General features: G+C 39.5%; 1 protein-coding gene across 6 annotated transcripts in view; it reads right to left on the minus strand.

Moving 5' to 3' along the window:
* Positions 1 to 14,739, minus strand: part of Taf1 (TATA-box binding protein associated factor 1) — an 82,287-nt gene extending 67,548 nt beyond the window's left edge. For 2 of the 6 annotated variants that reach the window (XM_058586278.1, XM_046467040.2), the window contains exons 1-14: positions 14,539 to 14,739; positions 13,523 to 13,637; positions 13,271 to 13,387; positions 8,741 to 8,860; positions 7,548 to 7,789; positions 6,922 to 7,140; positions 6,297 to 6,515; positions 5,752 to 5,959; positions 4,135 to 4,311; positions 3,531 to 3,658; positions 3,326 to 3,433; positions 3,015 to 3,188; positions 1,973 to 2,146; positions 1,664 to 1,768 (exon numbers count right to left, since the gene is read on the minus strand). In XM_058586278.1, coding sequence (XP_058442261.1) covers positions 1,664 to 1,768; positions 1,973 to 2,146; positions 3,015 to 3,188; positions 3,326 to 3,433; positions 3,531 to 3,658; positions 4,135 to 4,311; positions 5,752 to 5,959; positions 6,297 to 6,515; positions 6,922 to 7,140; positions 7,548 to 7,789; positions 8,741 to 8,860; positions 13,271 to 13,387; positions 13,523 to 13,637; positions 14,539 to 14,718 — 2,286 coding nt within the window. In that variant the 5' untranslated portion in view covers positions 14,719 to 14,739. The remainder of the gene's footprint in view (positions 1 to 1,663; positions 1,769 to 1,972; positions 2,147 to 3,014; positions 3,189 to 3,325; positions 3,434 to 3,530; positions 3,659 to 4,134; positions 4,312 to 5,751; positions 5,960 to 6,296; positions 6,516 to 6,921; positions 7,141 to 7,547; positions 7,790 to 8,740; positions 8,861 to 13,270; positions 13,388 to 13,522; positions 13,638 to 14,538) is intronic. The other 4 variants (XM_046467043.2, XM_046467041.2, XM_046467042.2 and 1 more) reach the window with 2 other exon arrangements.
* Between the last annotated feature and the right edge of the window lie 459 nt (positions 14,740 to 15,198).

A 15,198-nucleotide genomic window follows, 5' to 3' on the forward strand; every position in this document is an offset into this window, starting at 1 on the left:
ACAACTTGGAAGGCTGAGACAGAGTTGTAGGTCCAAGACCAGCCTGAGGGCTGTGGTTGTGGCTCAGTGATAGAGCACTTGCCTAGTATGTGTGAGTCATTGGGTTCGATTCTCAGCACCCACATATAAATGAATGAATAAAACAAAGGTGATGGACCTTTGTTTTATTCATTCATTTATAAGACTATTTCTATTAAGAAAAAAAGGACCAACCTGAACAGCTTAATGAGAGATCCCGTCTGAACATAAAATTTGAAAAGGGCTAAGGATATAGCTCAGAGGTACAGTGCTTGCCTAGCCTGTATAACCCATTAAGTTCAATCCCGGTACTGCAAAAGAGGGAAGGGGGGAGGTGGGAAGAGGAGGAAGGATAGACTGTGGTAAGGGGCTAGAGAGTATAGCCCAGTGATAGAGCACAAGCTTTCTAAGGCCCTAGGTTCTATCCCTAGCAACACACACACTTGCACACACGCACACACCCTTAAAGAGAAATGGAATATAGATGTAAAGGATAAGGAAAAAACTGAAGGATACACAATAACAATAGTGAAATAAATTAGGTAAAAGAGTAAGGAAAATGGCAAAGATTGCCCAAAGAAATGAGACAAGGCTGGGTTGTGGCTCAGTGGCAGAGCACTTGCCTAGCATATGTGAGGCACTGGGTATTTCTCAGCACTGAATATAAATAAATAAGGTAAAGGTCCATTGACAACTAAAAACTTTTTAAGGAAAAAATTAAAAAAAAAAATAAAAAGAGAGAGAGACAAAAATCAAGGTAGAACAATGCTAGAGAGTTCCTCACAACATCTATGGACCTCCATACTTTCCCTTAAATATGCAAAAGCTATTATCAGTGTACCCAATACCGATTAGAACAAAAAATAAAAAGCATATTTCATTATCATAGGACTATAGATGGTCCAAGTATGGTCCAATACTCAAAAAGATCACAACTCATTACCAAAAAGTACCAATTTTACACAAAGGAATTAAACATTCATAAATTACATTACATACACACTAACAAGCACACACAGACTTTGGAAAGTGAAAATATTTTCTCTCCCCATGTGGTTTGCACATAGTAATTTCCAGCAAGCCTGGGAGGGAAATGAGCAATACGAACTCAGAGCAAGGATCATGAACCTGCCTGTTCCAGATTAAGGGGAACCGTCTGGAAGATGTGGCAGTTGTTCCAATCCTACATTAACTTCCATATGTCACACAGATATTACTGGGCTTATCAGTGTGTATTTATAGAAATCTTCTTTATTTAGCCTCAGAATAATGCAATTAGGGATTGGGGGTGTGTAGTTCAGTGGTAGAGCACTGTTCAGTGTTTAAGAGACCCTGGGTTCAATCACCAGCACCACACACACACACACCCCCCCCAAAAAAAAAAAGGAAGGAAAAACAAAATCAAAAACCCCACCCATCATTAAGGGCCAGTTTTAAGAAAAAGATTATTTTAAAAAATTTTTAGATTATACAGATCTTTGCTATACTTTATACATGTAATAGTATCTCAATCAATTAGAATTGGTTCTTTCTGGGCTAATATAATATTATCTCAATCAATTAGAATTGGTTCTTTCTGGGCTAACTAGCTCCTTATTTGTCAATTTCCCTAGCAAAAGAATAAGAAATAGAAAGAATTCTTCACCTGTAGTAATTGGCCAGGATGGAGAGAGCCCAGAAAAGGAGATGTATGGCAGTAAACAGTTTCCCCATATTTACAATCTGGAGCTCCAGGATCTTTTCCAGGTTTCTATGAGAAACACAGCAAACTAAAATTACTATTACAGGATATAATCAATAAACCAATACATAATATTACATGAGCATAGCACTTATTAATATTAACAAATACTGGTGCTCCCAAGAAATTTATAATATAAATAACTACATATTCACAGATCATTGATATGTAATTACAGCTACAGTAATAAAATTTTTTTGAGCAAAGACTCACCCGTTTATAATAGTTTTTTATCTTGGTTGCCATGCCAACTTGCATCATTAAAGGTCCATTTTCCTCACTGTATTCTGCAAGAATAAGATCTCCATCTTTGCCTGTGAGGTCCTGAGGTGTGCGCATAAAAAACATCTCTCCACCACCGGAAGCTTGCCTCTCTTGTTCTCTCATCTGTCCAGAACAAAGAAAATACAGTCCAGCTACTGACAGGACAATAACTATACACACTGATGTAATTCAATCTGAGAAAACATAAAAAATATTTTACCTTGCTATTTTTTCAATTCCATTGTGAAAAATTTTCAAACATTAGTAAAACTGAAAAAACAGTTCTATGAATACCTATTATCCCACTACCTAGATATAACTTCATATTTTTCCATATTTGTCTATAACTATCTCTCTATAATTCTTCTGAACCATTTTTGAAGGCTGTAAGTCACTACAATGCTTTACTTGAAGTATTTTCCTATATATCTCCTAAGAATTAGGATGTTCTCCTAAATAACCAAAATAAAATTTCATCACATCTATGAAAATAAACAATTCCTTAATATAATATCTAACACATTCCAAATTTACATCACAATTTTTTTTAAAAAATACATTTATTTATTTATTTTTATGTGGTGCTAAGGATCAAACTCAGCGCCTCATACATGAGAGGCAAGTGCTCTGCCTCTGAGCCACAATCCCAGCCCCACAATTTTTTTCTAAATATTTATTTCTTAGGTGTAGATGGACTCTACACAATGCCTTTATTTTTATGTGGTGCTGGGGATCGAACCCTGGTCCCGCCGGTGCTAGGCAAGCACTCTACCGCTGAGCCACAATCCCAGCCCCTACATCACAATTCTTTTATAATTACTTTTTAATTTTTTTTAGTTGTAGATGGACACAATATCTTCTTTTAAAATTTATTTTTATGCGGTGCTAAGGACTGAACCTAGTGCCTCACACAGGCTAGGCAAACACTCTACCACTGAGCTACAACCCCAGCCCTTATAACTTCTTTTTTCTAACCAGGATTAAGATATACCTTGGCCTTCTTTTTTATGTGTTTTAGCAAAGGCTGGACTGAGTGGGGACCTGGCTGAGATAGTGCTCCAAAGGAATACTTTTTCAGAGGAGGGCGATGAAACTGCCGAAGTTTGATGGGGCCCATGTGTGTGGGGAAGAATGGCTGTCGTAATTCCACAGCAGGAATTGAGTGCTAAAATGGGAAATACAAAATTTACAATTAAGTACTGATTTAAATTAGTAAATTAGCCAAGGTAAGATCTACCCATATCCTTCATCAGAACAAAGCTGTGGGATCCCCTCCACCACAGAAAAGATGCTTATTTGTACCTGAATAATATTCCCTCCGAAAGTACCTCGAAGACCCTGTTGCTTGGGGTAATAATACTCATCATTGGAGAGATTCCAGGGATCTTTCACTTCTGGCTGAGACATGTTCTAATGATAGACCATAAAATAAACCTTAGTCAGACTACCCTTCTCCATTTCCTTTGTTTCTTCTTCTAAACCCCAAGTCCCTTTTCTCTTATCAGACCTGCTGTGGTTCTTCCTTAATGACTCCTGTTTTCCCTAAGAGAATTCGACTCTTCTTTAGAGATGATTCTTTCTTACTCTCCTTAGAGGGAGAATTAGAAGTAGCCTCCTCCTTCTCATCAGGAATCTCTGGGGATAAAACAAAAATGACTCTGGAATTGCTATCCCTGATTTACATTACCTACTGACATATCTGAAGTTCCTAAAGATATTCCCAGACCATTTCTAGTTCACAATTCACTCTATATGCAGGACATCTTTTTTCTCCATATTTTTATTGGTGCATGGTAGTTGTACATAATGGCGGGGATTTGTTGTTACATATTTGTACATGCACACAAAATAACAATATAATTTGGCCAATATCAATCCCCACATGCCTGACCTCTTAAAAGAGCTACTTTCTCACATTCCTACATGAATTTTCCCTAAATGATACACACAAACTAGAAACAGAGCCACAACTCTGCTCTCTCAAACTGTTACCTATAAATTTATAGTTTTGACCTTCTCCAACCCTTCAGATTCCCTCTTGTCCCTTAACTTTAGCAGCAAGCTATCAAAGATTTTTAGAGAAAGTACACTGGCCTCTGCCAGTAACATACCCAAAATGAGGTTTTCATCATTGGGATCAAGTGTCAAAACCGGAGGCTCCAACAGCCGGGGCATGGCCTGTGCATCCCAAATAATATTGTCCTCCCAGCGTCCATACACCAGATCCTCATTGTCAATGGGGAAAATGGAATACCAAGGTTTGTCATCATCCAGAGTAGCTGTAAAACCTAGTCAAAATAGGAAGAAAAAATAGGAATAGACAAAACTTTTATGCCACTTTCAATCATCATTCTAAGCAAACAGAAAGCAAATGTAGCTACTAAAAAGGAGCCTATTTGATACAATGTATCTCAATTTTTACAAATTGTTGCAGACAAAATGTTCATTATAATATCATTTCTAATAGTCAGCCCAAATGTTTAATAAAGGACTGGCAAAGTAAATTGTGGTAATAAAAGATATGTTAAAACATGCTAACAGTTGGGCACAGGTGCATGCTTATGAATCCCAGAGGCTCGGGAGGCTGAGGCAAGAGGACTACTGAGTTCAAAGCCAGCCTTTACAACATACTGAGGTCCTAAGCAACTCATGAGACTCCATCTCTAAATAAAATACAAAAAAAGAGCTGAGGATGGGTTCAAAACCCAGTACCAAAAAAAAAAAAAAAAAAAACCCTTGGGAAATTTAGAAAGGTACAAAGAAAATTGAAGTTGTCTGTAATCTTACAAATCAGAAATAACTACAGTGAACCCTTAGTATATTTCCTTTTAGTAAGCTTTCTGGTTATAGAGCCTGCTGCTGCTTTCATTTTTATAAATGGGCTATCAGGTATACCGTTTCTTTTTTTTTTTTTTTTTTCATTTAAAATATTTCCCATGTCATTAAACATTTTTACAAAATCTATGAAATGACATAGAAAAATATGCTGAGAAAAGTACAATATACAAAACCGTACATACAGAAATGAGCTCAAATATGCATACACATACATCAAAACAGAAGTCAAGGAAAACACATCAAAATTTTAACGTGATAATCTCTGGATAGATTACTGGTGATTTTCTTTCTGACACTATATTGTATTTTCAAAGTGCTCTACATTAAACATGGCATACTTTTTAAAAACCTATTTAAGATAAAAAGCAAATTCTAGGATTGCAAAGATAAAGGGGCTTTTTAGGGGCTGGGGTTGTGGCTCAGTGGTAGAGCACTTGGCTAGGATGTGTGATACTCAACACCACATAAAGAAATAAAAAAAACTAAATTGAAAAAATTTAGGCTTTAGAAACAAAAGTATACCATAAAGCTTTGTTAACTTCAAAATGGCTGTCACATTTTTCTAATAAGAAACCAGAATGGGGGCTGGGGTTGTGGCTTCAGAGGTAGAACACTCGCCTAGCATAAGTGAGGCTCTGGGTTCAAGCCTCAGCACCACATGAAGTAAAATAAAGACACTGTGTCCACCTATAACTAAAAAATATTTTTAAAAAAGAAACTAGAATGGGCTGGGGACATGGCTCAATGGTAGAGTGTTTGCCCAGCAAGTGTGAAGCCCTGAGTTCAGTCCTCAGCACTACCAGAAGAAAAAATATGAAAAAACAAAAGAAAAATAATTTGGACTAGAATCAGAGCTCAGACCCAAAACAAAGAGCCGTACAGAAGCACACCTTGCTGAACATTGTAAGCCATAGCATTCCTAGTCATACTGGAAGGAAGCCAGCCTGCCAGGCTTGCACGCTGAGGTTTTGTCCCTTTGTGTTTGACATCCTCCCCATCCCAGATGATATCATCCTCCCAATGCAGCTGTGTCACCATCAGGAAGTTTTCATCAGCCAGAAGATCAGTGCCATTGCTTTCCTCAAGTTTCCTAAATTCCTGTAGAAGTAGGAAAGGAACAAGCCCTTGATTGGTCAGTTCCCACTCCAAATCCCACACCAGAGATACACGAGACATATCAAAAGTGGTACTTAAGAGAACCACCTTATAACAGAATATATTTTTCCTCTCCCACTCCTAGTTTGGAACAGCTTATTTCACAAACAGAATCCTTAGAATGAGGGCTATTACCAGGATGATACACCATACCAAACCAAGCAAAAGCCTTAAACACCTATACTTCCTACCACATATCTCCCCTTCTAAAAAGCTTAGGAAAAAAAAAAAAAGGTGATAAGAGTACTAAGCACAGATTCCTTTTTTCAGTGTTTCTTACCTCCATCATTCCACATTTTATCACAGGTTCATGTTCAGTCTTTCTCAATTTGAAGCCATAGTCAAATCCACTGCCATCTTCAGGGACACTTAGCATATCATACCACAGTCGGGCAGGCCCATAACGCCACTCAGCCACTCTTGGTTTGGTATCTGTCACTTTATCTATATCTCCAGTTGACTGGGAGAACTTGGACTCCACAGGAGCCATCATTGTGATCTGTAACAGAGCAAGGAAGTCAAAAGGGGAGAATTTCCCTATCCCAGATATCCTAAGTCTATAGGGAACTAACAATCAAAAGGAGAACTTAGAGGAGTCAAGAAGATGATTCTTGACTAGGAACCTTTACCTGGAGTTAGAATGTAAAAAACGGAGGTATACTATGGCACATTCTGCCTCTTATTCAGCACTATATCACCATACTTGCCTGCGACTGCTACTCCCACCCAAATCAAATACTATTACACCAAGGAAGGGACAATTGTTGTACCTGACTCATAATTAATCACTGATAATTAGCACAAAACTCTGCCTGATGAGGTGTTATTTCCAATTTTGACATAAGCTAGGGAGAATTGTATGTTTTCTCCTTATAGGCCTTAACCCAGGTCTTTGTGTTGCCTACTTCATCATCAGAGAGACACTGCTCTGGAGGTGGTGGTGGAGCATAGTCATAGTTCCACAAAGACTTCTGGTTGACTTCTGATTCTACTGAACACTCCACTTCCTGGATCTGTTCTTCCTGTATCAGCTCCCGATGCTTCTTTTTTCTCTTTCTCCGAGCACTCCGCCAAACTGATGGGACATTCTTCCCTGGTCCAAAAAGACGTAAGAACCGTAACACCTAGAACACAGGACATATTACTATGTCAGAGACTCAATGTCAGATAGGAAATAGCAGCTTTTTTGTTTGAAAACTCTCAAGGGATCTATTCTACTATAGAGAAATTGAGGAATGCTACATTCAGATTTATAAAAATACATAACAAAAGTAATGTTCTCTTAATAATTTGGACTAGTTCTTCTGAGATAATAGGACAATTTCTAATAAGAACACATGTCCTATAAAAACATACACAAGTTCAAAAAAAAGACCTAATATAGCATAAACAGCTTTTATATAGACAATTATGTTACTGAATAAGGAAACCCTTAAGTCCTATTCATTCTATACTCAGCATCTGAACAACAGAACTCAGTATCTGGAAAAGGTCAGTGGTTTGCAGTATGGACACTCTCCACAGTAAGTACCTTTCCAGGCCGAAACTCTGGAAAAAGTTCTGTGACACTCGGCAACAACTTGGTGGCATCGTGCTGCATAATCCCAGCCAATGGTAAGGTCAGCTTTCCATCCTCAGATTCTGCCTGTGTTGCTTCCTGAGGTCCCATCTCAGATTCTGAGTCAGAGGAACTACTGAAGTCCACTTTCTCTGAGGCCAAAGAGGAAGGGGCAATGATGGAGGGCAAGATGATGCCTTCTCCATCTTCAGACACTGCAACAAGGAAGAAAAACGCCTTTGGCATGTAACTGTTAGCATAATTCCTCAAATTCAGTCAATACCCACTCTAGGCTAAATGCATGGCTTAATGGCAGGGGATAGAGTCCCAAGCACCCAGATTACTAGTCTGCAACCCAGAAAACTTATACAACTAATTTCTTCCCACCATGCCCAACTCACCTTGTACCTGGTACCCTAGGGTTGTGACGAGAGAAAACAAACACTATTACTACATTTACTACTTTCCATAAGTGACCAATATTGTGCCCAATATAACCAAAAGCAAAATAATGTAATACTTATAATTTATATCAGTCAGGTCCTATGCTGTCCAGTTCAGTAATCCATAAAATGGAGAATTTTAAGCCCACAGGATAATGATGAGATTGCTTGGCGTAAAATAAAATCTACGCACAAAGTTAACAGTGACATTCAGCCTCCAGACTAAAAAAGAAATGGCTTGAAACTCCAACAGGAAAAAATTGGGGTTAACATATCACCAAAATACAGGAGACCAAAGGTGTTCTTCCCAATCAAGCCCATGACAAGGTTATTACTGTTATATTCTAGATTGTCTCTTTTGAACAGGTAGTTTCTAAATGTGAGTATGCAAATTAGTTGCAACAGAAATTCTTGGGAAAGTCTTTTTTTCCCCTGTGGGAAAAGTGTTTGAAAATTCCTGGGTTCTACCCCAGATTCTCTCAATCAGACATTCCAAGAGTGAGAGTAAGCTGTCATTTTTAAAGACTTGAGATAATTCTGATAAGCAGTCAGATTTGAGAATCATTGACCTAAACTACTACTTCTTGACTGCAGAATAATTCTGATAAGCAGTCAGATTTAAGAATCACTGACCTAAACTACTACTTCTCATACGGGTAACAAAAGCCTGGATTTATGAATGTAAATTTGTTCCTTGAACAATAACAGACAGTCTTTACTTACCACCAGTAATAGCATCCTGGTCCTTATCTTTCTTCACTGGTCCTGGTGGTGGAGGTGGAGGAGGCATCAACTTGCAATCAATGTCTTCACAATCAGCATCATAGTCATCTTCATCATAATCTAAAAAAAAGAAAGTATTACCTCCTCAACATCCAGAATGGTGGACAACAGCCTTGAGCTTCCTTGCCATTTGATAATTTAAAGCACAATAAGAAGCACTATACATAGCCTTTAAGAATACACAGAACGCCAGGTGCACTGGCACACACCTATAATCCTAGCAACTCGGGAGGCTGAGGCAAGAGGATCATGGGTTCAAAGCGAGCCTCGGCAACAGCGAGGCACTAAGCAACTCAGTGAGACCCTGTCTCTAAATAAAATGCAATAGGGCTGGGGATGTGGCTCAGTGGTTGAGTGCCCCTGGTTTCAATCGCAGGTACCAAAAAAATAAAAAAACCCAGAAGATGTAGCTTCTGCCTTCAAAAAAGATATTACTTCATGGTTTTAGCCAAATGCTTACTACCTCATACAGAACATGAGAAAGCTTCAAAAGCTATTTGAAATCTTTTACTGATTAAACTCCAGGGCTTTGTGCATGTGAGGCAAGCATTCTACCAACTGAGCTATATCCCCATCCCCCTTTTCCTAATCATATTGTTTACTTCTGTTTTATCTTCACCCTGCTCCATCTCATAATTGAAATGAAGAATTTTCTTGTCAGTTTCTCATAAGATCAGATTTTATTCTCATCTCCCAAGTCTTGGACAGTCTTTTTTTGCAGTTTATTATTATTTTCACTGCTCTCTAACCACCAGCAACACTTAATACTTGGTCCTGAATGCTCTTTTATTCTCCTGCATAATCCCAAATTCCTTTTCTCAATAATTGCCCTTACCAGTCCCAAACCCAAATCTGTATTATTTTACCCTGATTTAGCACATCTATAATTCCACCATATCTGTTACCGCCCATAGAACTTTACTACTCAGATATCCCCTTCTGTTACTATCAATGCCACACCCATCCTCTTTCTCCCACCTTATGATTTTAGTCGACTTTCTCCTTGATCAGTCTCTCAAGCTGCTTTGTATGTTTTTCCAATCAATCATTAGTGCAGTAATTACAATTTTCATTCATTAAGCTTCCATTATGTGCTGGGAATTTTTAGCTATTTTATATATAATCTTCTTAATAATGATACAAAATAGGAATTATTCTGTATCTCATACTCTGTATCTCATATTCTGTATTAAGTCATACTGATGCAGTATCAGTATTGCTCAAGTTTGACCCTGGCTATCATTTTCCACAACTGTCACCCTACTCCAGACATTGAAAACTTTACATCTAGCCTGTGAGACCAGTCTCCAAGTTAGTCAGTCACTTTTGCTCTTTAATCAAAACTCCAGAGCAACAAATAACACTTTTCTAAACTATCACTTAGGAAGAAAGGCTACTTAACATTTACAGAGCATCTACCACAGTACTATACTATGTAGGCACTTTCAAATCAAAATTCTCATAAGGCCTATTTGGGGGGAGCTATTGGGGACTGAACTCAGGGGCACTCAACCACTAAGCCAAATTTCCAGCCCTATTTTTTTATTTTATGTAGAGACAAGGTATCATGGAGTTGCTTAGTGCCTCACTTTTGCCGAGGCTGGTTTTGAACTCGTGATCCTCCTGCCTCAACCTCCTGAGCTGCTGGCATTAGAGGAGTGCACCACCACATCTGGCTCCCAAGGCTTTTTTTTTTTTTTTTTGATGCTGGGGCTTGAACCCAGAGCCTTGTGCATGCAAAGCAAGCACTCTACCAACTTGAGCTATATCCCCAGCCCTCACAAGGCATTTTAATGAGATCAACATTATCACCAACAAGAAAACCAAGAGATTATTACAAATGAGAAAGCCAAGCCTCAGAGACCACATAACTTGCCCACAGTCACACTGAATATGAGTTGTAATTTGAACCTATGACATTCTGAACCCAAGTCCATTTCTTTTTCATTATACCACCTGCTTCTCACTTAACGGTCTATGTTGATTTACAATTCTTTACGGTATCAAATTGCAAGTAATGTATAAAGGTACTAAAAAATTGTTCTATACTTGTTTTTTGTTACTCAGAAGTTTTCCATTACTTTTAAGAAAACTTGCTGACCAATTTCCCCATATTACTTACTTACCATCCCTAGTAAAGACAAGAAAATTGAACCTGAAAAATCAGAGCTGCTGCCACTTCCCCTTTAGCCTAAGCCAAGGTGCTCAAAAATAATAGGTATGGAATTTGACAGTAATTGTAGTATTCCACCAAAACTAAACTAAACACTCTAGCTGGGCATAGTGATGCACACCTGAATCTCAGCAACTCAGGAGGCTGAAGCAGAAGGATTCCAAGTTCAAGGCTAGCCTCAGCAACTTAGGCCCTCAGCAATTTAGCAAGACCCTGTCTCAAAATAAAAAAGATACAGGGATGTAGCTCAGTGGTAAAGCACCCCTGGGTTCAATTCCCTGTAGAAAAAACAAGTAAATGTAACACTATACACAAACATGAGCTAATGGTTGGCTTGTTTTATATACTATGAAAATTTGTTTTATATTTGTTTATTCCATTGTCCCCAAGATAACAGTATCCCTGAAGGCACAGCATACAACTAATATTTTTCATGGGTTACTTCTTATGTTTGTATGCCATTAATTCCCTTTTTATAAGTAGTACCCAAATCCATTCACAGGCCCTCAAAAAAACTAAGCTCAAGTATTTTTTTAATACCTTTATTTTATTTATTTTTATGTGGTGCTGAGGATCGAACCCAGGACCTCACACATGCTAGGCAAGTGCTCTACCGCTGAGCCACAGCCCCAACTCCACGAAGCTCAAGCATTTATAAAGGTTTTATCTGCATTTCTCAAGAGCACAAAATCTAATTTGAAGAGGTGGACAATAAAAAACAATTTCACATAAAAGTTTCAAGCAGTGAGAGATAGCACAGGGCACTACAAGAATAAACTATGATCAACCACTTTAAATTCAAGATCTCGAAACAGAGCTCTAAAAGATTAAAAATAATGGATTTTATTACCTTTGCATCATGTTGCCTATCAATGTTTATAGCATGAAACAGGTGCTCAATATCTAATGAACTGAATTCTTAAATTTTAGGATATGCCACACCACTAGCTAACTGCAGAACTTTTGATAGTTTCACATTTTACTGAAATTCTCTTCAAGTTGTCCTCATCCATTAGGATGCTAAGAATCGATAATCACTAAGTCATCTTCCAGCTCGATATATTTTTTTTTTTTGGTAGGACTGGGGATTGAACTCATGGGTACTCTACCACTGAACTATATCCCGATTCTTTTTATTTTTTATATAAATAAAACTAAGCTATTCAGGCTGGCTTCAAATCTTTGATCCTCCTGCCTAAGCCTTTCAAATTCACTGTGGCTACAGGTGGGAACAATCTTGAAATTCTGATTCTACAATGCAGCACCATACAATGGGGAGAAAATCTAATATTGTAAGCAAGCATACTGGTGATGAGCAATTTGAGCCAGAAATTACAAATGCTCATTTGTATATGAAACTATATACTTAATCCTTTTTGTACTATCAATTCTTTGAGGACAAAGACTGAGCTTGTTTCATAGATGCCAACTTTATTTTTACTTGGGATTGAATTCAGGGGCAGTTTACCACTGAGTCACATCCCCAGCCCTTTTTTGTATTTTATTTAGAGAGAAGGTCTCACTGAGTTGCTTAGTGCCTCACTTTTTGCTGAGGCTGGCTTTGAACTCACGATCCTCCTATCTCAGCCTCCCAAGCCGCTGGGATTACAGACATGCACCACCACACCCAGCTCATAGACTCCAACTTTGAAAAGCATCTGAAAACAGTGCTATGAACCCTGTTAGTACTCAAATATCAGAGATCAAGAAAGAAAGCATTATCATCCTTATCATTGAGAATTTCAGACTTAACGGTATGAGGAATAGAAGCTTGAGTATGGCAAAACTGTCTGAAAACACACAAAAAAGGATAGCAGCTACTTGGAACTGACAAAGGGAGAAGAAGAGCAAACACGTAGAGAAGGAACAATGACAGGAGGCAGACAAGGGAAGTGCTAAGCAACTCAGTGAGACCCTGTCTCTAAATAAAATACAAAATAGGGCTGGAGATGTGGCTCAGTGATCAAGTGTCCCCGAGTTCAATCCATGGTACTCCCCTCCCCAAAATAAAGAAAGCAGGCAGAGAAACCAAAGCCCAAGCCAGACATGGTGGTATACTCCTGTAATCTCAGCGACTCAGGAGGCTTAGGCAGGAGGATCCCAAGTTCAAGGTCAGCCTCTGCAACTTAGCAAAACCCTATCTCAAATAAAGAAAATAAAAATAAAAGACTAGGGATATAGTCCAGTTTACAGCGCCCTTGGGTTCAATCCCCAGTTCCAAAAAAAAAAAAAGAAAAGCCCAGACTACACACATAAAAATGCAATGGAATTCTATATTCAAGACACCAAAGAATCACCTGAGTGGCAAAGGGGCTGCAAGCTCCCCATTGTCTGCTGATATCTTCGGCTTTCATCTTCTGCTACCTCATTGATGTCTGAATAGTCCACAGCATCTTCTGTACTCCTAATCCAACCTATAAATAAAAAATGGGGAATCTCAAGAAATAGCCAAGGAATTCTCACTCCTTCAAATAGTTCCCTTTAAAAGTACATGTGCCCTAAGTGGCTAGCCTCCTCCCCCACCTTACTCCCCATAACCCAGACTTCACCTTCATCATTTACCAAGGCACCGTCAGTCCCAGTCAATTCTTCATTTGCAGTGAGTTCAGTGATCAGGCTGCCCAGACCCAAAGCCCCCAAGCCTGCCAGGTGCTTCTTACACTCCTGAAAAAGGGACAGCACCAGAATCGAAAGTAACAACTAAACCTGAGTGTCCCAGACTCCCTGGTTCATAACCACCATATATCCACATGAAAAATGATTCTGCAGTGTGCTTGCTAAATTCAAGAACTGTACAGTAAATCCACTAAACTCCACATTTATCAGGTCTTTATTAAATAAAGTACCATGTCCAATTTCATGGCCACACTTTAAGGTAACAGGACTATTCAAAGAACCACCACCAAGAACAGCAGTTCTCCAAATAAAGGCCAAAGCAACTGAGGTCATCCGGATTAGTGTGGGAGTGTTGTAGGGGAAGGGGAACACTGGTCAACATCTTTATTCCTTGAAAATAAATTGAAGGGAAATCAAAGCAGCTAGTTTCACTTGGGCACTGGTAACAATGTCATGAATGTCTTTGAACACACTGGGACCAGAAGAGGTCTGCCCGCTTCCCCTCGCCCCGATGGTTGTAACATTCACTTTTCTACTGCTTAGGGCTAGAACCCAAGGACTGTTGCAGGCTCTAGAGCCATCCAAGTCAGCGATGTCAAAAATGTAGTTTCAAAATTTTCCAAGGTTCTAATTTTAAAGGTTTGAAAGCAATTTCACTAGGTTCACCAATTGTTTGGTAAAGTAAAACGTAATCTCCAAAGCCACCCACCCCGCACCACAGACCTTCTTACTTGTCTCCTGTTTTCCCTCTTTTCTCCCCATCCTTGCCCATAACTGCACCCTCTCGCTCTACACTACTTTTTAATAAAATCTATGAAGATACAGTACTATTCGCTTTCGTTAATAACGTCTTCTATTCTCATTTCCTAAGCAGCCTCTACTCTGCTTGCTCCTTCTACTCTCCTTAGCCACACCACCCTCAGCCCTATCCCCACGCCCACCCCCTCACATCGTCCAAGACGTTTTCCCCCTCCAGCTGCCCAGCTCCATTGATGTTCCCGAAAAGGAAACCGGTTAAAGAAAATGGACCGCCTCCGGCAGAATCTTCATCGCTGTCCGTGTCGGACATGATGGCGGCAGTACTGCCGGCAGCGCCTGCGGACAGCAGCAAATCCAAGCCTGGTCCCATGGACCGGAAATAAAAACATCAGTCGCACAGAAGTGACTAACAGGGCTCCTTGACCCCACGTGCCCCTACCGGAAGTTGAATAAGGGAAAAAGCAACCGGAAAGACCGGCTGTCCTACAGGGAAATAGATCGGTGTTACTACTTTACTAGCCGTTTTTGATTCGACCATGCGAGATCACGAGGCTGGGCGGGTGGGAAGCGGTTGGTCAAAGAAACTGTTCGGTCCCGCCCCCTCACGTATGCGCGTGCGTTCGCTTTGCACCGGAAAAGGGCAAAGCATCTTTCTCCATTCAAAAGGGATTGTGGAGTCACGTGGCCTGTGTCCTGGAAACTGCAGGTCACCACGTTACGATACTGGGAAGTAAGGGTAGGAATCGGTTCGTTTGTTTGGTGCTGCCTGCGATTTTACTGCTCCTTTCCAAAGTGAAATTTTCAGTGAATTGTTCAGGCAGCCCCCAGCTGTCGCAGAGGTATCGGTGCA

The sequence above is a fragment of the Marmota monax genome, unplaced genomic scaffold (assembly GCF_021218885.2).
Source record: "Marmota monax isolate L192 unplaced genomic scaffold, Marmota_monax_Labrador192_F-V1.1 WCK01_AAM20220418_F8-fsc00284, whole genome shotgun sequence".
Classification (NCBI taxonomy): Eukaryota; Metazoa; Chordata; class Mammalia; order Rodentia; family Sciuridae; genus Marmota; species Marmota monax.